We start from the raw sequence: 26,787 nt of genomic DNA, 5'->3' as shown, positions 1-26,787 counted from the left end.
CTTGGGAGTGACAGTTTCTATTTGACATGTATGGACCTACCTTGGGAGTGACAGTTTCTATTTGACATGTAAGGACCTACCTTGGGAGTGACAGTTTCTATTTGACATGTAAGGACCTACCTTGGGAGTGACAGTTTCTATTTGACATGTATGGACCTACCTTATCCTTGTCTGGAGTATTACAGTTGTCCTTTGTAACGTTGACCTTCCGATCTCCTAGATACAAACTCAGGAGGCGCTTCGTCAGACTTGTCACGTGGTTATTTGTGGTGGTAACCCCCACGTAGAATGGGTATGGGGTAGAACTTTCCACTAAAACAAAAGACAAGTAGCTATATATATAGTAGTATATAAACACTGATAGTATATTACAGAACACTTCACCCTTACAGTGGCTTTATTACTGCCACAAATTTTTGTGTGCACCAATACAGTGTGTCTAGCAGCACCAATCTTGCATAACAGCCACACCAATAATTTGAAAGCAGTTGGCCATTTTGTTTTTGGATCAGACTCATTGTACTAACTGCTGTACATACACAAATATACTCATTGTACTAAGTACTGTACATACACAAATATACTCATTGTACTAAGTATTGTACATACACAAATATACTCATTGTACTAAGTACTGTACATACATGTACACAAATATACTCATTGTACTAAGTATTGTACATACACAAATATACTCATTGTTCTAAGTACTGTACATACATGTACACAAATAAACTCATTGTACTAAGTATTGTACATACACAAATATACTCATTGTTCTAAGTATTGTACATACACAAATATACTCATTGTACTAAGTATTGTACATACACAAATATACTCATTGTTCTAAGTACTGTACATACATGTACACAAATATACTCATTCTACTAAGAATTGTACATACACAAATATACTCATTGTACTAAGTATTGTACATACACAAATATACTCATTGTACTAAGTACTGTACATACATGTACACAAATATACTCATTGTACTAAGTATTGTACATACACAAATATACTCATTGTTCTAAGTACTGTACATACATGTACACAAATATACTCATTGTACTAAGTACTGTACATACACAAATATACTCATTGTACTAAGTACTGTACATACATGTACACAAATATACTCATTGTACTAAGTACTGTACATACACAAATATACTCATTGTACTAAGTACTGTACATACATGTACACAAATAAACTCATTGTACTAAGTATTGTACATACACAAATATACTCATTGTTCTAAGTACTGTACATACACAAATATACTCATTGTACTAAGTATTGTACATACATGTACACAAATATACTCATTGTATTAAGTACTGTACATACATGTACACAAATATACTCATTGTACTAAGAATTGTACATACACAAATATACTCATTGTACTAAGTATTGTACATACACAAATATACTCATTGTTCTAAGTACTGTACATACATGTACACAAATATACTCATTGTACTAAGTACTGTACATACATGTACACAAATATACTCATTGTACTAAGTACTGTACATACATGTACACAAATATACTCATTGTACTAAGTACTGTACATACACAAATATACTCATTGTACTAAGTACTGTACATACATGTACACAAATATACTCATTGTACTAAGTACTGTACATACACAAATATACTCATTGTACTAAGTACTGTACATACATGTACACAAATAAACTCATTGTACTAAGTATTGTACATACACAAATATACTCATTGTACTAAGTACTGTACATACACAAATATACTCATTGTACTAAGTACTGTACATACATGTACACAAATATACTCATTGTACTAAGTACTGTACATACACAAATATACTCATTGTACTAAGTACTGTACATACATGTACACAAATAAACTCATTGTACTAAGTATTGTACATACACAAATATACTCATTGTTCTAAGTACTGTACATACACAAATATACTCATTGTACTAAGTACTGTACATACATGTACACAAATATACTCATTGTATTAAGTACTGTACATACATGTACACAAATATACTCATTGTACTAAGAATTGTACATACACAAATATACTCATTGTACTAAGTATTGTACATACACAAATATACTCATTGTTCTAAGTACTGTACATACATGTACACAAATATACTCATTGTACTAAGTACTGTACATACACAAATATACTTATTGTACTAAGTACTGTACATACATGTACACAAATATACTCATTGTACTAAGTATTGTACATACACAAATATACTCATTGTACTAAGTACTGTACATACATGTACACAAATATACTCATTGTACTAAGTACTGTACATACATGTACACAAATATACTCATTGTACTAAGTATTGTACATACACAAATATAATCATTGTACTAAGTATTGTACATACATGTACACAAATATACTCATTGTACTAAGTACTGTACATACACAAATATACTCATTGTTCTAAGTACTGTACATACACAAATATACTCATTGTACTAAGTACTGTACATACATGTACACAAATATACTCATTGTACTAAGTACTGTACATACATGTACACAAATATACTCATTGTACTAAGAATTGTACATACACAAATATAATCATTGTACTAAGTATTGTACATACACAAATATACTCATTGTACTAAGTATTGTACATACATGTACACAAATATACTCATTGTACTAAGTACTGTACATACACAAATATACTCATTGTACTAAGTACTGTACATACACAAATATACTCATTGTACTAAGTACTGTACATACACAAATATACTCATTGTACTAAGTACTGTACATACACAAATATACTCATTGTACTAAGTACTGTACATACACAAATATACTCATTGTACTAAGTACTGTGCATACACAAATATACTCATTGTACTAAGTACTGTACATACACAAATATACTCATTGTACTAAGTACTGTACATACACAAATATACTCATTGTACTAAGTATTGTACATACACAAATATAATCATTGTACTAAGTACTGTACATACATGTACACAAATATACTCATTGTACTAAGTACTGTACATACATGTACACAAATATACTCATTGTTCTAAGTACTGTACATACACAAATATACTCATTGTACTAAGTATTGTACATACATGTACACAAATATACTCATTGTACTAAGTACTGTACATACACAAATATACTCATTGTACTAAGTACTGTACATACACAAATATACTCATTGTACTAAGTACTGTACATACACAAATATACTCATTGTACTAAGTACTGTACATACATGTACACAAATATACTCATTGTACTAAGTACTGTACATACACAAATATACTCATTGTACTAAGTACTGTACATACATGTACACAAATATACTCATTGTACTAAGTACTGTACATACACAAATATACTCATTGTACTAAGTACTGTACATACACAAATATACTCATTGTACTAAGTATTGTACATACACAAATATACTCATTGTATTAAGTACTGTACATACATGTACACAAATATACTCATTGTACTAAGTACTGTACATACACAAATATACTCATTGTACTAAGTATTGTACATACACAAATATACTCATTGTACTAAGTACTGTACATACATGTACACAAATACTCATTGTACTAAGTACTGTACATACACAAATATACTCATTGTACTAAGTACTGTACATACATGTACACAAATATACTCATTGTACTAAGTATTGTACATACATGTACACAAATATACTCATTGTACTAGGTACTGTACATACACAAATATACTCATTGTACTAAGTACTGTACATACATGTACACAAATATACTCATTGTACTAAGTATTGTACATACACAAATATACTCATTGTACTAAGTATTGTACATACATGTACACAAATATACCCGCTGTACTAAGTACTGTACATACACAAATATACTCATTGTACTAAGTACTGTACATACATGTACACAAATATACTCATTGTACTAAGTACTGTACATACATGTACACAAATATACTAATTGTACTAAGTACTGTACATACATGTACACAAATATACTCATTGTACTAAGTACTGTACATACACAAATATACTCATTGTACTAAGTACTGTACATACACAAATATACTCATTGTACTAAGTACTGTACATACACAAATATACTCATTGTACTAAGTACTGTACATACACAAATATACTCATTGTACTAAGTACTGTACATACACAAATATACTCATTGTACTAAGTACTGTACATACACAAATATACTCATTGTACTAAGTACTGTACATACATGTACACAAATATACTCATTGTACTAAGTATTGTACATACACAAATATACTCATTGTACTAAGTATTGTACATACACAAATATACTCATTGTACTAAGTATTGTACATACATGTACACAAATAAACTCATTGTACTAAGTATTGTACATACACAAATATACTCATTGTACTAAGTACTGTACATACACAAATATACTCATTGTACTAAGTACTGTACATACATGTACACAAATATACTCATTGTACTAAGTACTGTACATACATGTACACAAATATACTCATTGTACTAAGTACTGTACATACATGTACACAAATATACTCATTGTACTAAGTACTGTACATACACAAATATACTCATTGTACTAAGTATTGTACATACATGTACACAAATATACTCATTGTACTAAGTACTGTACATACATGTACACAAATATACTCATTGTACTAAGTACTGTACATACACAAATATACTCATTGTACTAAGTACTGTACATACATGTACACAAATATACTCATTGTACTAAGTACTGTACATACATGTACACAAATATACTCACTGTACTAAGTACTGTACATACACAAATATACTCATTGTACTAAGTACTGTACATACACAAATATACTCATTGTACTAAGTACTGTACATACACAAATATACTCATTGTTCTAAGTACTGTACATACACAAATATACTCATTGTACTAAGTATTGTACATACATGTACACAAATATACTCATTGTACTAAGTACTGTACATACATGTACACACAATATACTCACTCCACTGTAATAAGTACTGTACATACACAATATAACTCATTGTGCTAGTACTGTACATACACAATATACTCATTGTACTAAGTACTGTACATACACAAATATACTCATTGTTCTAAGTACTGTACATACACAATATACTCATTGTACTAATTATTAGTACACATACACAATATACTCATTGTACTAAGTACTGTACATACATTACAAAATATACTCACTGTAACTAAGTACTGTACATAAATGTACACAAATATACTCATTGTACTAAGTACTGTACATACACAAATATACTCATTGTACTAAGTGCTGTACATACACAAATATACTCATTGTACTAAGTACTGTACATACATGTACACAAATATACTCATTGTACTAAGTGCTGTACATACACAAATACATGAAATTAATTAAGTTTGGAAGTATTTCCTTGCCAATTCAAATGTTACAGATTGAAGTAGGCTTATTGTTCAGTTTTTGCTTGAAAAAAGAGGCCCAGAGGGCTTGCATCGCTCACCTAGATATTTCAGTTATCAAGACAAAATACGAGAAATAGTTCATATGAGAAATATTACTGCAAATATTTCTAATATTTTTTAATCCCTTAGCTGCTTCTTCCTAAAGTTATTCAAACCAAGTGCAGACCAAATGCTGTCATTTTTAAAGTGGAAGAAGAATTTTAAATCTTTTTGCTCTATTTCCCCTATAGTCCTACCTCTCCAGCCTCAAGGAAACCAAATGTACACCCCTGTTCATACAACATTAGATCTCCTTTGTTAAACAATAAAAAATACTGACCAAAACAAATTTCATCAAAAATTCCTTCAGTTTTTCAGGACTAGTAGCAATTTCGAGGCAATGCGGGATATATGTTGACAGACAATGGATGCGGCACCATGGTGTAAGCTCATTGGCCCTTTGAGCCAAGTGAGCTAGCTTATAGAACCAAATATATACAGTTAGTCAAATTTAAATTAGATTTCTACATAAATACTTACTTTAATTTATTCCTCATTTAATAAAAACAAAAAAGCTAACATTGTCAAGTTTAAAATGCTTTTTAGCTATTTTGATAATTCAATATTTGTTCAATGAAATGCCTCTTCTTTAAGGTTTTGGCCAATCGGTACAGAATATTGCAGTTGATCTGATCTATCTATATATACAGTTAATTCATATATCCTGTTTTGCAAAAGAGGTAGATAAGTGTACAGATATATGATTTTCTCTTATTTTTCCTTAAGAAGGCTAATTCTTATGGTAAAAGAATTTTATCAAAATTGTGGAACTTGAGAAGTTCAAAATAGGTGTTGTGTTGCTCAGGAAAACGATGGTTATATGCAATCATATTACAAATTGGCCACTTTCCTTAACATGAGGCTGAAAAATAACAACTTTTTGTCAACTTCCTTTCCTTAATATCTTCACCAATATATGTTCAGCTCAATGGCACCAGCGGAACTTGGAAAAGTTTAAAATGTGTTTTCCATGATAGAAGCAATTGCTGCCATCGTGGATTTTTGACAAACCTTATAAAAATAACTGCACTTCATCATAAAAATCTCCTGATCATTTCAGGTTAATTGGAGCTGAGTCCAACAAGTGGAACTTGAGAAGAAGTTTGAAATGTGGAAAGTTAACAGAAAGCGCATGGCAAACAGGACATATTACGAAATACAATGGCTATATGTCATACAATGATGGCATCAGGTTGTCCTGACCCCTTGGTTCAGACGACCGAAAATGATTTATCAGTAACTTTTTGAGAAATAGCAGTAGCAAACTCTAATTGTCAAAATAAAAAATGGCTGCCTGTAGCCATTTTCCCCCCAACTCAGTCTCAAAGACGAACATGCACAAATAGGGACCAAAGGGGACCAAAGGGAACCAACATATCAAATTTGAGGAAGATCCATTCTGTTTATCAGTACTTTCTGAGAAACAGTGGTAACAAAAATTGTTTATGAAGGGAGAGACAGAAGAATGAAAGTACAGACAGAATTAACATGCACAAAGGAATTTTAAAGCAGTTATTAAAAACATGCTTTAGATAAAATATTTAGAATTCTGATAAACAATTCTCAGAAATACAGGTAATTTTCAACGAAAAAAAAACAAACCTTTTTTATTGCTACTGACTGCAATTCTGTTATAACAGTTAGATAAAAGGCCAAGTTTGAAATTGAACCTTTATTTGAACTTGGGAGTGGAGGCAGGTGATCAGAATGGAAAGAAATTTTTCTGTAGCAAATTAAATTTAAATTAAATTTTTGTTTACTTAAGTCGCACACACACTCTTTTCTCCAGCATGAAAATTCATAAAAGTTGTAAAGTTATGCAGATATGCTTAAATATGACACTGTAAATTGTTAATAAGATCAAAAGATTTTCAATCTATTGTTTAATAGTTCATTTATTTATGATTAGAATAAACAATATTTGACTTATTTATAAGCATTGAACTGCTTTCATTTGGAAGTTATGGGCTGATGAATACCAACTGGACAAAGGTAAATTTAATGAAGCGCGCTAGTGCTTCATGTTGAATTTGCCTTTGTCCAGTTGGCATTCATCAGCCCATAACTTCCAAATGAAAGCAGTTCAATGCTTATATTTACATTTGACAACGAATTTGAAAGACTATATCCAGGAATTTTACTTTGATAATGAATGAACAAATTATTATCGTCAAAGACGGATCAGCCTTTTCAACAGCCATCTTTCGTTATTGCCGACGTGACAATTATGACGTCACTATAATAATGGCGTCATAATAAAGATTTGGAAGTTATGGACTCGTAACTTCCAAGTGAGCTTGGTAAAGTTATATAGTGGGGCTGCAGTGTAAATGTAAATATTAAGATGTAATGCATCAGACTTACATAATGTGTCCAAGTTGTCTTCATCAATGATTTCCTGGAATAGGTCACAGGTTTTGTTGATCAGGAAACAATAGAGCATGTGTGTCACCTGTAGAGGAAAACAACAGAAGGCAACATGGTGATTACTTCTATTAACAATAACTTCCAATAAGCTATGAAATTGTTTCATTAACATTAACAGCTGTGCAGTAAGAAATTTAATAGAAAACCTACCGGCCATCAGATGGCTATAAAGATCCAGCTACGAGGCTAAGATTAGTATACATACACAGTAGCAGTTGACTGTGTTATATTGAGTAGCTAAGATTAGTATACATACACAGTAGCGGTTGACTGTGTTATATTGAGTAGCTAAGATTAGTATACATACACAGTAGCGGTTGACTGTGTTATATTGAGTAGCTAAGATTAGTATACATACACAGTAGCGGTTGACTGTGTTATATTGAGTAGCTAAGATTAGTATACATACACAGTAGCGGTTGACTGTGTTATATTGAGTGTTTCAGAAAACAATTGAGATATCCTTGAGGGAGAAATCCAAGAGGGAGAGATTCCTGAGAGAAGAGATCCCAGAGAGGAGAGATCCTTGAAAGAGAGATCTCAAAGAGAGAGAGATCCTTATGAGAGATAGATCCCAGAGAGAGAGATCTCAGAGGGAAAGATCCCAGAAGGAGAGAGAGGGGGAGAGAGAGAGATCCCAGAGAGGAGAGATCCATGAAAGAGAGATCTCAAAGAGAGAGAGATCCTTAAGAGAGATAGATCCCAGAGGGAGAGATCTCAGAGGGAAAGATCCCAGAGGGAGAGATCTCAGAGGGAGAAATCCCAGAGGGAGAGATCTCAGAGGGAGAGATCCCAGAGGGAGAGATCCCAGAGGGAGAGATCTCAGAGGGAAAGATCTCAGAGGGAGAGATCCCAGAGGGAGAGATCTCAGAGGGAGAGATCCCAGAGGGAGAGATCTCAGCTGGAGAGATCTCAGAGGGAGAGATCTCAGAGGGAGAGATATCAGAGGGAGAGATCTCAGAGGGAGAGATCTCAAAGGGAGAGATCTCAGAGGGAGAGATCTCAGAGGGAGAGATCCCAGAGGGAGAGATCTCAGAGGGAGAGATCTCAGAGGGGGAGATCCCAGCTGGAGAGATCTCAGAGGGAGAGATCTCAGAGGGAGAGATCTCAGAGGGAGAGATCCCAAAGGAATTATGGGCATCATGCACCCACCATTGAATGAACTTGAATGATTATATGTAAGACTGGCCATTACTCTGATTTTCTCTCTTTTGCTTTTGAATATCTTCTTTCAAAGGAAACCAATATGACATCTTCAATGAGTCTATTGGATAAAAGTTTTGTATGAATACGGAATAGTGATAACAAACTTCAAATGAAAATGGCCACTTGATGGCCACTTTGTTTTCCAATTAAAACTATTTTCAAATTAAGTGGGCACAACTAGCAACCAAGGGGAACCTGCACATAAGACTGAGAATATCCTTCCAGTGACTTCTGAAGAAATAGTACTGACAACAAACTTGAAAAATCAAAATCCAAAATGGCCACCAGTCGGCCATTTTGTTTTCCAATCAGTATTACAAAACTGAAGAAAGATTCATGAAGAAATCTTTGAGAAATAGCAAACTGGTCAGTCTAAAAATTAAATACACATATCCAGGGACAAATCAAGCAGAACTTATATAAGACATTTGAATACACATATCTAGGGAACAAGGAGAACTTACAATAAGAATTTTGAAAAAGATTAATTGAATACTTCCTGTGACATTGAAGTTATGATTTTCAACCAGTCAAAATTAAATATGGCCACCTTGGCCAATTCGTTTTCCCATCAGTCTGAAAATATGAATATGCCACAAAAGGAACTATGGGTATTCTACATACGAGAGAAAGATCCTTTAAGTCCTTTCGGAGACATAATGGTAACAAATTAAACTTCAATTTAAACAGGACTTAGTTGGGATCATCTTGGATCATTTTTCGTAGCACTGATGGAATTGAAAAAGTTTAAATTTGTCTGTTGGGAAAAAAAATCAATCAAAGCCCATGTTCACATAATTACAACAGACCCGCGATAGATCGAGGATAGCATGCTAATCCAATCAAATGTGTTTTCAACAAAATAGTTACATACACTTGTTACATTCGCCTCGACCTCAGTCGTATTCCCATCCGTTGCCAGGAGGAACAGTGATCTTGCCAGTGTGGTAGCGACCTTGGTCAATTTTTGTGCCTGTTCTGTGACCATATCGTAACTGGTAGAGTTTGCCTGTATTGTAGAGGCACGGTCAAACCTGCTATTGTAGTACCTATAATTAGAACAGACACAATCAATCAAAGTCATAACAATAGGTAACAGAAACTTAATGATCATCAATATAGAGTACCTGGTGCTATAAACAGAGCCGGCCATTAACTTCGACGATCAGCTTTATAAACCGTTGGAACGGCCTTGTCAACAACGTTGTGGTCCAGTGTTAAACAGGAACTGGTCCTGTATACTAGAATGTTGTAGTTCTGTTTAGGAGAAATGTAACGCAGAAAGCATGTGCCTGCCAAAACTCTGACAGATTCTGCCAAAAAGAAACAAAAGGGACTGGAACCGGCAAAACCTCAGGATTTTCTTGGGAGATGAATTGATTCATTGAAACTTATAGCAAGAGAAGAAAAAGGGAACAGACTCAAATTCTGATTTTGCCGGAAGTCGGATTGCTGGTAAACTTTTTCTGTATTCCTCGTACATTGTTAACTTCACTGATCTGATTTTTATCGATGTTTTGTTGTATTGATATTGCTATATTTTGAAATAAGTATTTAATTGTATGTTTGTCTATATTGATCAGTTATTGCGAGAATGTTTTGGTACAAGTAATATGTTCAAATGAAAGCATTAATAGGCAAGTTCACGCATACTTGATATGTAAACAACGGCCATATGTGTAGTTTTTGTTAATGTACGTTGTTGTAGTCTCATTCTCGGCTCCATGAAAATCTTGCTTTAAAATCAATTGTGGGGAGTTATTTTTATACACTGATGTGACAAGGACTACCCCGGACAAGCGTCCATTCCAACGGTCATTTTGATGTTAGGAGAGTGGGCACCTCTTGGACTGCCATTAATACATGTATATATTAGAATTTTAGGTTATTTGGGAGTATGCAGATTTAACCCCTTGCATTGGAACTTCGTAAATATTGAAATTGATATTAATTTTTATCCGGACATCAGCCTACTCGATGATGATGCCATCTATTAATATATTGAGTAGAACTTTGCCTACTCTCTTATTGTATCTATCTGGCCATATGTATTATTGTGTATTAAGTTATGGAAGTGAGTGAGACTGGTATATTTTGTCATCCCTGTTTTCGTTTGTATATTATCATTGTTTGTATATAAATTTGCATTAGACTTTTGTTCAGGTGTTTTAAATCATAAATGAAGATAATATATCCAGACAATTCCAATCTTTTAGTTCCTAACCGAATGTAAGTCAAAGGTTAAATACACGTAATCAAGGTCAACCTCACGATGCCCCCTAAGTAGCTTCATAATCAAGTATGTACCTGTGGGGGACTAACGAAATTGCCGACTATAATGAAATAATCTAAACATGAAATATAAACGAATTGCTGCCATACTTATTGGTGAAGCTGCCTTGGTGATCAGTCATGACAATGGCTGGTATCTGCCTTTTCTTCAGGAAGCGCTGGACAGAAGAAGGTGGTAGGGGTTTGTTTGTGGTGATGTTACCAATGTCTAAATCAACCATCCTGGCCAAGTCTGTGATGTTTTTTATCATTACATCTACCTGCAAATCAAGTGTAAAATTGAATGAACATTCCCAAATTTAGAAAACAAAATGTAACAAAAGTTTGAGTAGCCATTTAACTCTTGTCCTATTTCAGTTTTACCCCATACCATACGTAAATTCTCACATAGAATTTCTTCTAATCAGAGCAATGTTGACAGAAATAAAATCTTTATCAGGTTGTAGGGGTTACTTGTAATAGACAACGATATCACATTGCAATTCCTGAATCTGTTTACAGCTTGAATGAAAACTTAATAAAACATGATTGATTTTTGCAAAACCTAAAAACCTTATCTAGTTGTCAGTTTCCACCACATATAAAATAGGACAAATTTATTAACCTACAGATGAAAGGGAAAAGTTTTTAATTGATTGACAGCAGACAATGAACCAATTGCTCTTGACCTAATTAGGAAACTTCACCTCTTCAGAAATTTTCTTGCTACTTTTCACACTAATTGGGTCAGTATGAATCCATAGCTTGTCATCGTCACGGAGACCGAGCTGGCTAACCTCTACGAAGTGAGATATATGTTGAAGGTTGATGGGATGGACGTGGGTCTCCCCGGATACTGGTTCCTGAGGAAACTTATCCTTTTCCATGTCATACACAGTTCGACTGCTACCGATGTAATCAAAGGCCTCCTGAATCACACAAAATGATTTACACAATGAGAAAATTATTAAATGTAACTGACATTTAGTTTATACATCTATTACATTACATCAGGAAATGTCCTGAGCTCAAGCTACCATATTCCTGAGTAGATACAGAGACATTAACTGGTTCAGGGGTTGAAGAGAACTAAATAATGTGAAAATGTTTACAAACAGCGGACATCAGATGACCCAGAACCCGATGGCTGTAAGTCATTCTGGCCCGTCCAGTCAGATGACCCAGAACCCAATGTCTGTAAGTCATGATTCTGGCCTGTCCAGTCAGATGACCCAGAACCCGATGGCTGTAAGTCATTCTGGCCCGTCCAGTCAGATGACAATAGAACCTGATGGCTGTAAGTTATTCTGGCCAGTCCAGCCAGATTACCAAACAATTAAGAGTTAAAATACAATATAAATATTGTCTGCTATATAGGAATTTAGTTGGCCATGGAAGTGCACGTGTTAGCCATAAAAAATACGAAACTTCAGTCTAGCTAGCTAGCTCTATCTATACAGCTGTCATAACAAACAATATGGCTGCTATCAGCAGGTGTGCTTCTGCTCACTGATAATAGGATGACTTTGTTTAATTTGTAAGTAATAACTATTATTATACTAATAGATACAATAAGACTCGGACTACATCCAGAGAAAACAATCACTAACAATAAGATTTGTACTGAATGTATATCGCAACAATGCCTAAATAGAATGCCAAGGACAATAGTCCATTTCAGAATAATAATTAAACAAGAACCCAGAACTTCTCAAGAAATAGTGATAAGCAATAAATTATTTATGGAAACAGATACATGGTTGAGTTGAATAGCCTAACATCTGATGTGGTGATATATATCAATCTTATACCCAAGGAGATAAAAACGTGGGCTATTCTGTGTTGTTAAATTGTTGTGTGTTATATACATGTTGAACATGTACAGTACTGTACATGTTGTGGTTGTGTACTGTACATGTTGTGGTTGTTGTGTACTGTACATGTTGTGGTTATCGTGTACTGTACATGTTGTGGTTGTTTCGTACTGTACATGTTGTGGTTGTCATGTACTGTACATGTTGTGGTTGTTGTGTACTGTACATATTGTGGTTGTCATGTGCTGTACATGTTGTGGTTGTCGTGTACTGTACATGTTGTGGTTGTTGTGTACTGTACATGTTGTAGTTGTTGTGTACTGTACATGTTGTAGTTGTTGTGTACTGTACATGTTGTGGTTGTTGTGTACTGTACATGTTGTGGTTGTCATGTACTGTACATGTTGTGGTTGTGTACTGTACATGTTGTGGTTGTTGTGTACTGTACATGTTGTTGTTGTTGTGTACTGTACATGTTGTGGTTGTTGTGTACTGTACATGTTGTGGTTGTGTACTGTACATGTTGTGGTTGTGTACTGTACATGTTGTGGTTGTTGTGTACTGTACATGTTGTGGTTGTTGTGTACTGTACATGTTGTGGTTGTCGTGTACTGTACATGTTGTGGTTGTTGTGTACTGTACATGTTGTGGTTGTCATGTACTGTACATGTTGTGGTTGTTGTGTACTGTACATGTTGTGGTTGTTGTGTACTGTACATGTTGTGGTTGTTGTGTACTGTACATGTTGTGGTTGTGTACTGTACATGTTGTAGTTGTGTACTGTACATGTTGTGGTTGTTGTGTACTGTACATGTTGTGGTTGTTGTGTACTGTACATGTTGTGGTTGTTGTGTACTGTACATGTTGTGGTTGTCGTGTACTGTACATGTTGTGGTTGTTGTGTACTGTACATGTTGTTGTTGTTGTGTACTGTACATATTGTGGTCGTGTACTGTACATGTTGTGGTTGTTGTTCCTGTACATGTTGTGGTTGTCGTGTACTGTACATGTTGTGGTTGTTGTGTACTGTACATGTTGTGGTTGTTGTGTACTGTACATATTGTGGTTGTTGTGTACTGTACATGTTGTGGTGGTTGTGTACTGTACATGTTGTGGTGGTTGTGTACTGTACATGTTGTGGTTGTTGTGTACTGTACATGTTGTGGTTGTTGTGTACTGTACATGTTGTGGTTGTTGTGTACTGTACATGTTGTGGTTGTTGTGTACTGTACATGTTGTGGTTGTGTACTGTACATGTTGTGGTTGTTGTGTACTGTACATGTTGTGGTTGTCGTGTACTGTACATGTTGTGGTTGTCGTGTACTGTACATGTTGTGGTTGTGTACTGTACATGTTGTGGTTGTTGTGTACTGTACATGTTGTGGTTGTTGTGTACTGTACATATTGTGGTTGTTGTGTACTGTACATGTTGTGGTGGTTGTGTACTGTACATGTTGTGGTGGTTGTGTACTGTACATGTTGTGGTTGTTGTGTACTGTACATGTTGTGGTTGTTGTGTACTGTACATGTTGTGGTTGTTGTGTACTGTACATGTTGTGGTTGTTGTGTACTGTACATGTTGTGGTTGTGTACTGTACATGTTGTGGTTGTTGTGTACTGTACATGTTGTGGTTGTCGTGTACTGTACATGTTGTGGTTGTCGTGTACTGTACATGTTGTGGTTGTGTACTGTACATGTTGTGGTTGTTGTGTACTGTACATGTTGTGGTTGTTGTGTACTGTACATGTTGTGGTTGTTGTGTACTGTACATGTTGTGGTTGTTGTGTACTGTACATGTTGTGGTTGTTGTGTACTGTACATGTTGTGGTTGTTGTGTACTGTACATGTTGTGGTTGTTGTGTACTGTACATGTTGTGGTTGTTGTGTACTGTACATGTTGTGGTTGTTGTGTACTGTACATGTTGTGGTTGTCGTGTACTGTACATGTTGTGGTTGTTGTGTACTGTACATGTTGTGGTTGTTGTGTACTGTACATGTTGTGGTTGTTGTGTACTGTACATGTTGTGGTTGTTGTGTACTGTACATGTTGTGGTTGTTGTGTACTGTACATGTTGTGGTTGTTGTGTACTGTACATGTTGTGGTTGTTGTGTGCTGTACATGTTGTGGTTGTTGTGTACTGTACATGTTGTGGTTGTTGTGTGCTGTACATGTTGTGGTTGTTGTGTGCTGTACATGTTGTGGTTGTCGTGTACTGTACATGTTGTGGTTGTTGTGTACTGTACATGTTGTGGTTGTTGTGTACTGTACATGTTGTGGTTGTTGTTTACTGTACATGTTGTGGTTGTTGTGTACTGTACATGTTGTGGTTGTTGTGTACTGTACATGTTGTGGTTGTTGTGTACTGTACATGTTGTGGTTGTCGTGTACTGTACATGTTGTGGTTGTCGTGTACTGTGGTTGTCGTGTACTGTACATGTTGTGGTTGTCGTGTACTGTACATGTTGTGGTTGTCGTGTACTGTACATGTTGTGGTTGTTGTGTACTGTACATGTTGTGGTTGTTGTGTACTGTACATGTTGTGGTTGTTGTTCCTGTACATGTTGTTGTTGTGTACTGTACATGTTGTGGTTGTCGTGTACTGTACATGTTGTGGTTGTTGTGTACTGTACATGTTGTGGTTGTTGTGTACTGTACATGTTGTTGTCGTGTACTGTACATGTTGTGGTTGTTGTGTACTGTACATGTTGTGGTTGTTGTGTACTGTACATGTTGTGGTTGTTGTGTACTGTACATGTTGTGGTTGTGTACTGTACATGTTGTTGTTGTTGTGTACTGTACATGTTGTGGTTGTGTACTGTACATGTTGTGGTTGTTGTGTACTGTACATGTTGTGGTTGTCGTGTACTGTACATGTTGTTGTCGTGTACTGTACATGTTGTGGTTGTTGTGTACTGTACATGTTGTGGTTGTTGTGTACTGTACATGTTGTGGTTGTGTACTGTACATGTTGTAGTTGTTGTGCACTGTACATGTTGTGGTTGTCGTGTACTGTACATGTTGTGGTTGTGTACTGTACATGTTGTGGTTGTTGTGTACATGTTGTGGTTGTTGTGTACTGTACATGTTGTGGTTGTTGTGTACTGTACATATTGTGGTCGTGTACTGTACATGTTGTGGTTGTCGTGTACTGTACATGTTGTGGTTGTGTACTGTACATGTTGTGGTTGTCGTGTACTGTACATGTTGTGGTTGTTGTGTGCTGTACATGTTGTGGTTGTTGTTCCTGTACATGTTGTGGTTGTTGTGTACTGTACATATTGTGGTTGTGTACTGTACATGTTGTGGTGGTTGTGTACTGTACATGTTGTGGTTGTGTACTGTACATGTTGTGGTTGTCGTGTACTGTACATGTTGTGGTTGTCGTGTACTGTACATGTTGTGGTTGTCGTGTACTGTACATGTTGTGGTTGTTGTGTACTGTACATGTTGTGGTTGTGTACTGTACATGTTGTGGTTGTGTACTGTACATGTTGTAGTTGTTGTGCACTGTACATGTTGTGGTTGTCGTGTACTGTACATGTTGTGGTTGTCGTGTACTGTACATGTTGTGGTTGTTGTGTACTGTACATGTTGTGGTTGTTGTGTACTGTACATATTGTGGTTGTTGTGTACTGTACATGTTGTGGTTGTTGTGTACTGTACATGTTGTGGTTGTTTCGTACTGTACATGTTGTGGTTGTTGTGTACTGTACATGTTGTGGTTGTTGTGTACTGTACATGTTGTGGTTGTTGTGTACTGTACATGTTGTGGTTGTTGTGTACTGTACATGTTGTGGTTGTCGTGTACTGTACATGTTGTGGTTGTTGTGTACTGTACATGTTGTGGTTGTTGTGTACTGTACATGTTGTGGTTGTTGTGTACTGTACATATTGTGGTTGTTGTGTACTGTACATGTTGTGGTTGTTGTGTACTGTACATGTTGTGGTTGTTTCGTACTGTACATGTTGTGGTTGTTGTGTACTGTACATGTTGTGGTTGTCGTGTACTGTACATGTTGTGGTTGTCGTGTACTGTACATGTTGTAGTTGTGTACTGTACATGTTGTGGTTGTCGTGTACTGTACATGTTGTAGTTGTGTGCTGTACATGTTGTGGTTGTTGTGTACTGTACATGTTGTGGTTGTTGTGTACTGTACATGTTGTGGTTGTCGTGTACTGTACATGTTGTGGTTGTCGTGTACTGTACATGTTGTAGTTGTGTACTGTACATGTTGTGGTTGTCGTGTGCTGTACATGTTGTGGTTGTCGTGTACTGTACATATTGTGGTCGTGTACTGTACATGTTGTGGTTGTTGTGTACTGTACATGTTGTGGTTGTTTTGTACTGTACATGTTGTGGTTGTTGTGTACTGTACATGTTGTGGTTGTCGTGTACTGTACATGTTGTGGTTGTTGTGTACTGTACATGTTGTGGTTGTTGTGTACTGTACATGTTGCGGATGTTGTGTACGTGTTGTGGTTGTGATTTGAATAAGACCCCCAATTGCTCTACAACAAGCAAAGGGCCTCCTTTGTGTTATTCAGTGAAAAACAAACCTGGCTGTTCACATGCAACAATTAAACAATTTATACTTACACCCTGGAAGAAGGCAAACAGAATATCTTTGGAGTTGTCTCCCTTGATGATGCTCTCCTTTACTTTACCGATGGCCTCAGCTGCAGCGAGTAGTCCGACAATTCCTGTCACATGACTGTCAGCTCCAGGGTATTCATTTTCAAACATGGAAAATGTGTCCATCTGATTATGTAATTAAATAAAGCAAAAGTTAATGTCACAAGATTTTAGTCTTTGTCTATGGGGTATAAGTTATACGATGTGTATTTTTGTTTTTGAAACAGTCAGTACAGTTTTGTACTCTTATCATTATCTTTCCTTTTATCGAGTTTAATATTACTGACATATTCTGTTGACAAACAAGAGAACTTACAAACAAAATTTGATAACCGTATGTAGTATGGAATAAAGCGTGGGGGAGATAACCCTGTTATCATTCCAGGAATGAAATGATAACATCAGGTAAATGCTGCTAATTAGTCACCTATATTAGCCATTTGAATATTGAAGTATTACAAGTAGTAATTAATATATGTCTTGTCTGTCCCACTTTGTCAGTTTGGTAATATAATAATCACACAAGTTTCTGCGGGTTTTCCCAAAATGTGAACGAGGTGTCTCTATTGCAAGGGTCAGGCTCTGGACAATATTAGAAAACTCCAAAATTCACAAAAAATTCAAATTTTTTTTTCCAAAAACAACCAAAATTCCTTCACTTCATTGTATGGGTTAGGAATTACCCGGCCAGAATACATTATAGAAATATGTAGGTAAAAGTGGCCTTGACCTTTCAAACTGTAAATCAATTCTAAGTAACCACTTTAAGAAGAGAAGTACTGACTGTGTGTTAAATTGGCCAAAGCAAACTTTAGATTTTGCATGGAAAGTGATTTGTTTATTGATATTGACCTTGACCTTTAAATTTTGATGCTGTAAATGCCTAAGCAAGCTATTCAATAAGGAAGCACTGTATGAAGTTTAAGCTACAATTGCCCAAGGAAAAAGTTATTGCTTAACACTGATTTTCTATTTATAGTAAAAGCGACCTTGATCTTTGACAATTGCACTGATAAAAGCAATCCCAGGAAAGCACTTCCAATAAGGAAACAGTACTGCATGAAGGTGGAGGTAGATCGTTTTCAACTATCAGTTTGACTGGCAAAAGACAAGTTATTGTATGAAACTGATTTACTATATTTAGCATCAGTGACCTTGACATTTTAACAGAAAGTAATCCCAAGCAAGCCCTTATAATGCACTGTAGTTAGAGGTAGATCAGCCCAAGGAAACTCAAGTTACGTAAAAGTGCTGGCAGACAAACCGTCTGTCCGTCTGACTTAAGCATGACTTAATGGCTAACAACAAATTTGCATATAAATTTCTAATACAAGTACATGTAAACTTATAGTTAGCTAAGTATATGTAAGCTTATCAATCTTACCCTTGCAGCTGCCACTATGACAGAGTTGTCCGGGTAGTCCTCTGTACTAGGTACAGACTTCAGGGGAGCCACAATATTTTTATCACCAAGAGGGTCACAATACGTCTCAGGATCGAGGCTGGCTTGCATATTGTTACGACGGATACACGTCACAGAATCCTTGGACCCAGACATACTGTCCTACAAATACATGTACATTTAACTCAGATCAGGGCTCACAGAAACACTAAATTGCCTTTGGCAAGCTAATTTTAACATGTACTAGTCTTGTTGAACATAAATTCACCTAAATGATGAGTATTTTTTACTCTAAAAATCACTCTTTCTAAAAATTGAGAGGAAAATATGATTATTATGATATTGATATAAAGAATTAATTCCAATTTGGCTACAAACACATTTGTAAATCAATTAATCTGGGAGAACCAATAAAGATTTTATATCAATTTCTCAAAATTAAGGTTTTCACCAAAAAATACAACAAAAAATTAGAATTCATCTAATCTGTCGGATGTTCACACTGTAACTAAACTCAGGGTTTGAATACATGAACTATAATACGAAACTTTACCCCCTCCCCAGGGCAAACGGGAGACCCCAGAAATATGAAATTCACAATTTGTACCAATTCGTGTTGCCAATTAGACTTAAGTCAGTATTTTGTCATGTGATGCACTAATTATTGGAAAGTATTTTCATGATTAAGCAGGACAGTATCTGTGTATGTACTGCCCAATAAAGTCAATGAAAGAAGGAATGGACATCCAGAGGCAAAATGTATTTCTGCATGAAATTAGATATTTTTGTATTATGTCTTACCTTTAATTCAACAGCACAAAGGGGGTAGTTCCGCGGATTTCCATCAATTGGTTTGTTGAAACTCTCAAAACACTGAAATTAGATTTAATTTTCTACAGAATATCTATCAACAAGAGGGTCAGATGTTTCGACCACCTGGATATTGCATTGAACATGGGGAAACACATCTGAAGGATTTTAAGAATTTGCTGTCATATATCTCTCTAACGGACAATGGACACTGCTGTTATATATCTCTCTAACGGACAATGGACACTGCTGTTATATATCTCTCTAACGGACAATGGACACTGCTGTTATATATCTCTCTAACGGACAATGGACACTGCTGTTATATATCTCTAACGGACAATGGACACTGCTGTTATATATCTCTCTAACGGACAATGGACACTGCTGTTATATATCTCTAACGGACAATGGACACTGCTGTTATATATCTCTCTAACGGACAATGGACACTGCTGTTATATATCTCTCTAACGGACAATGGACACTGCTGTTATATATCTCTAACGGACAATGGACACTGCTGTTATATATCTCTAACGGACAATGGACACTGCTGTTATATATCTCTCTAACGGACAATGGACACTGCTGTTATATATCTCTCTAACGGACAATGGACACTGCTGTTATATATCTCTAACGGACAATGGACACTGCTGTTATATATCTCTCTAACGGACAATGGACACTGCTGTTATATATCTCTAACGGACAATGGACACTGCTGTTATATATCTCTCTAACGGACAATGGACACTGCTGTTATATATCTCTCTAACGGACAATGGACACTGCTGTTATATATCTCTCTAACGGACAATGGACACTGCTGTTATATATCTCTAACGGACAATGGACACTGCTGTTATATATCTCTCTAACGGACAATGGACACTGCTGTTATATATCTCTAACGGACAATGGACACTGCTGTTATATATCTCTCTAACGGACAATGGACACTGCTGTTATATATCTCTCTAACGGACAATGGACACTGCTGTTATATATCTCTCTAACGGACAATGGACACTGCTGTTATATATCTCTCTAACGGACAATGGACACTGCTGTTATATATCTCTCTAACGGACAATGGACACTGCTGTTATATACATGTATCTCCCTAACAGACAATGGACACTGCTGTTATATATCTCTAACGGACAATGGACACTGCTGTTATATATCTCTCTAACGGACAATGGACACTGCTGTTATATATCTCTCTAACGGACAATGGACACTGCTGTTATATATCTCTCTAACAGACAATGGACACTGCTGTTATATATCTCTCTAACAGACAATGGACACTGCTGTTATATACATGTATCTCCCTAACAGACAATGGACATTGCTGTTATATATATCTCTAACGGACAATGGACACTGCTGTTATATATCTCTCTAACGGACAATGGACACTGCTGTTATATATCTCTCTAACGGACAATGGACACTGCTGTTATATATCTCTCTAACGGACAATGGACACTGCTGTTATATATCTCTCTAACAGACAATGGACACTGCTGTTATATATCTCTCTAAGGGACAATGGACACTGCTGTTATATATCTCTAACGGACAATGGACACTGCTGTTATATATCTCTCTAACAGACAATGGACACTGCTGTTATATACATGTATCTCCCTAACAGACAATGGACACTGCTGTTATATATATCTCTAACGGACAATGGACACTGCTGTTATATATCTCTCTAACGGACAATGGACACTGCTGTTATATATCTCTCTAACGGACAATGGACACTGCTGTTATATATCTCTCTAACGGACAATGGACACTGCTGTTATATATCTCTCTAACAGACAATGGACACTGCTGTTATATATCTCTAACAGACAATGGACACTGCTGTTATATATCTCTCTAACGGACAATGGACACTGCTGTTATATATCTCTAACGGACAATGGACACTGCTGTTATATATTTCTCTAACAGACAATGGACACTGCTGTTATATACATGTATCTCCCTAACAGACAATGGACACTGCTGTTATATATCTCTCTAACAGACAATGGACACTGCTGTTATATATCTCTCTAACAGACAATGGACACTGCTGTTATATATCTCTCTAACGGACAATGGACACTGCTGTTATATATCTCTCTAACGGACAATGGACACTGCTGTTATATATATCTCTAACGGACAATGGACACTGCTGTTATATATATCTCTAACGGACAATGGACACTGCTGTTATATATCTCTCTAACGGACAATGGACACTGCTGTTATATATCTCTCTAACGGACAATGGACACTGCTGTTATATATCTCTCTAACGGACAATGGACACTGCTGTTATATATATCTCTAACGGACAATGGACACTGCTGTTATATACATGTATCTCCCTAACAGACAATGGACACTGCTGTTATATATCTCTCTAACAGACAATGGACACTGCTGTTATATATCTCTCTAACGGACAATGGACACTGCTGTTATATATCTCTCTAACGGACAATGGACACTGCTGTTATATATCTCTCTAACGGACAATGGACACTGCTGTTATATATCTCTCTAACAGACAATGGACACTGCTGTTATATATCTCTAACAGACAATGGACACTGCTGTTATATATCTCTCTAACGGACAATGGACACTGCTGTTATATATCTCTAACGGACAATGGACACTGCTGTTATATATCTCTCTAACAGACAATGGACACTGCTGTTATATACATGTATCTCCCTAACAGACAATGGACACTGCTGTTATATATCTCTCTAACAGACAATGGACACTGCTGTTATATATCTCTCTAACGGACAATGGACACTGCTGTTATATATCTCTCTAACGGACAATGGACACTGCTGTTATATATATCTCTAACGGACAATGGACACTGCTGTTATATATATCTCTAACGGACAATGGACACTGCTGTTATATATCTCTCTAACGGACAATGGACACTGCTGTTATATATCTCTCTAACGGACAATGGACACTGCTGTTATATATCTCTCTAACGGACAATGGACACTGCTGTTATATATATCTCTAACGGACAATGGACACTGCTGTTATATACATGTATCTCCCTAACAGACAATGGACACTGCTGTTATATATCTCTCTAACAGACAATGGACACTGCTGTTATATATCTCTCTAACAGACAATGGACACTGCTGTTATATATCTCTCTAACAGACAATGGACACTGCTGTTATATATCTCTCTAACGGACAATGGACACTGCTGTTATATACATGTATCTCCCTAACAGACAATGGACACTGCTGTTATATATCTCTCTAACAGACAATGGACACTGCTGTTATATATCTCTCTAACAGACAATGGACACTGCTGTTATATATCTCTCTAACAGACAATGGACACTGCTGTTATATATCTCTTTAATGGACAATGGACACTGCTGTTATATATCTCTCTAACAGACAATGGACACTGCTGTTATATATCTCTCTAACAGACAATGGACACTGCTGTTATATATCTCTCTAACAGACAATGGACACTGCTGTTACATATCTCTCTAACGGACAATGGACACTGCTGTTATATATCTCTCTAAGGGACAATGGACACTGCTGTTATATATCTCTCTAATGGACAATGGACATTGCTGTCATATATCTCTCTAATGGACAATGGACACTGCTGTTATATATCTCTCTAACGGACAATGGACACTGCTGTTATATATCTCTCTAATGGACAATGGACACTGCTGTTATATATCTCTAACGGACAATGGACACTGCTGTTATATATCTCTCTAACGGACAATGGACACTGCTGTTATATATCTCTCTAAGGGACAATGGACACTGCTGTTATATATCTCTAACGGACAATGGACAATGCTGTTATATATCTCTCTAACAGACAATGGACACTGCTGTTATATATCTCTCTAAGGGACAATGGACACTGCTGTTATATATCTCTCTAACAGACAATGGACACTGCTGTTATATATCTCTCTAATGGACAATGGACACTGCTGTTATATATCTCTCTAACAGACAATGGACACTGCTGTTATATATCTCTCTAACAGACAATGGACACTGCTGTTATATATCTCTCTAACAGACAATGGACACTGCTGTTATATATCTCTCTAACGGACAATGGACACTGCTGTTATATATCTCTCTAAGGGACAATGGACACTGCTGTTATATATCTCTCTAATGGACAATGGACACTGCTGTTATATATCTCTCTAACAGACAATGGACACTGCTGTTATATATCTCTCTAACAGACAATGGACACTGCTGTTATATATCTCTCTAACAGACAATGGACACTGCTGTTATATACATGTATCTCTCTAACAGACAATGGACACTGCTGTTATATATCTCTCTAACAGACAATGGACACTGCTGTTATATATCTCTCTAACAGACAATGGACACTGCTGTTATATATCTCTCTAACAGACAATGGACACTGCTGTTATATACATGTATCTCTCTAACAGACAATGGACACTGCTGTTATATATCTCTCTAATGGACAATGGACACTGCTGTTATATATCTCTCTAACAGACAATGGACACTGCTGTTATATATCTCTCTAATGGACAATGGACACTGCTGTTATATATCTCTCTAACAGACAATGGACACTGCTGTTATATATCTCTCTAAGTGACAATGGACACTGCTGTTATATATCTCTAACGGACAATGGACACTGCTGTTATATATCTCTCTAACGGACAATGGACACTGCTGTTATATATCTCTCTAAGGGACAATGGACACTGCTGTTATATATCTCTAACGGACAATGGACACTGCTGTTATATATCTCTCTAACAGACAATGGACACTGCTGTTATATATCTCTCTAAGGGACAATGGACACTGCTGTTATATATCTCTCTAACAGACAATGGACACTGCTGTTATATATCTCTCTAACAGACAATGGACATTGCTGTCATATATCTCTCTAACGGACAATGGACATTGCTGTCATATATCTCTCTAACAGACAATGGACACTGCTGTTATATATCTCTAACAGACAATGGACACTGCTGTTATATATCTCTCTAACAGACAATGGACACTGCTGTTATATATCTCTCTAACGGACAATGGACACTGCTGTTATATATCTCTCTAACGGACAATGGACATTGCTGTTATATATCTCTCTAACAGACAATGGACACTGCTGTTATATATCTCTCTAAGGGACAATGGACACTGCTGTTATATATCTCTCTAACGGACAATGGACACTGCTGTTATATATCTCTCTAACAGACAATGGACACTGCTGTTATATATCTCTCTAAGGGACAATGGACACTGCTGTTATATATCTCTAACGGACAATGAACACTGCTGTTATATATCTCTAACAGACAATGGACACTGCTGTTATATACCTCTCTAACAGACAATGGACACTGCTGTTATATATCTCTCTAACGGACAATGGACACTGCTGTTATATATCTCTAACAGACAATGGACACTGCTGTTATATATCTCTCTAACAGACAATGGACACTGCTGTTATATATCTCTCTAACAGACAATGGACACTGCTGTTATATATCTCTCTAAAAGACAATGGACACTGCTGTTATATATCTCTCTAACAGACAATGGACACTGCTGTTATATATCTCTCCTATGGACAATGGACACTGCTGTTATATATCTCTCTAACGGACAATGGACACTGCTGTTATATATCTCTCTAACAGACAATGGACACTGCTGTAATATATATCTCTAATGGACAATGGACACTGCTGTTATATATCTCTCTAACGGACAATGGACACTGCTGTTATATATCTCTCTAACAGACAATGGACACTGCTGTTATATATCTCTAACAGACAATGGACACTGCTGTTATATATCTCTAACAGACAATGGACACTGCTGTTATATATCTCTCTAACAGACAATGGACACTGCTGTCATATATCTCTAATGGACAATGGACACTGCTGTTATATATCTCTCTAACGGACAATGGACACTGCTGTTATATATATCTCTAATGGACAATGGACACTGCTGTTATATATCTCTCTAACAGACAATGGACACTGCTGCTTTTGTGTGGGGGTAGATTTACTGTTTATACAAAATTGATTTCCTTCTCCAAACTCCAAGGTAACCAACAACCCACAACATCACTGTTCTGGATAAATAGAGCCATATATATATTGATGTGTCAACTGAGATCAACTTTATTTATAAATAATTATCGTTGAATTTGTAATAAATAATGTTGTTACTTATAATCAAATGTCTGGATAGAAGAAAGAAACCATTACAATGAGGTGAAATCTTTGTTTTGACTTTCACTTCCGCACCCTTGACGTCCCTGTTATCTGGTAATTTGTGCTGCGGAAATCCCAAGAAATAATCAAAGTAACCTGATAAGAATGGAGTCTACAGAAATAGTTACCAAACAATACAATTCTCAACTGTTATACTAGGAAAATGTGGCCTGTTGGTCGACTCAACTGTTTTGAAAACACCTTTTCATAAAGTTTTGTGCCATTTAGTCTAAGAGTA

General features: G+C 36.0%; 2 protein-coding genes across 2 annotated transcripts in view; one reads left to right on the top strand and one right to left on the bottom strand.

Moving 5' to 3' along the window:
- The window catches only part of LOC117341323 (nicastrin-like), a 58,829-nt gene that overhangs the window by 24,200 nt on the left and 7,842 nt on the right, over positions 1 to 26,787 (bottom strand). The window contains 8 exon segments of the mRNA XM_033903175.1: positions 161 to 312; positions 7,976 to 8,063; positions 10,119 to 10,293; positions 11,627 to 11,796; positions 12,223 to 12,444; positions 17,929 to 18,090; positions 19,349 to 19,528; positions 20,168 to 20,239. Coding sequence (XP_033759066.1) covers positions 161 to 312; positions 7,976 to 8,063; positions 10,119 to 10,293; positions 11,627 to 11,796; positions 12,223 to 12,444; positions 17,929 to 18,090; positions 19,349 to 19,528; positions 20,168 to 20,239 — 1,221 coding nt within the window.
- The window catches only part of LOC117341324, a 49,495-nt gene continuing 33,384 nt past the window's right edge, over positions 10,677 to 26,787 (top strand). Inside the window, exon 1 of the mRNA XM_033903177.1 lies at positions 10,677 to 10,699. The gene's annotated coding sequence lies outside the window, so the exon portion shown is untranslated. The remainder of the gene's footprint in view (positions 10,700 to 26,787) is intronic.

Source organism: Pecten maximus, chromosome 13 (assembly GCF_902652985.1).
Source record: "Pecten maximus chromosome 13, xPecMax1.1, whole genome shotgun sequence".
Classification (NCBI taxonomy): Eukaryota; Metazoa; Mollusca; class Bivalvia; order Pectinida; family Pectinidae; genus Pecten; species Pecten maximus.
This window is presented reverse-complemented; position numbering and strand designations above follow the sequence as displayed.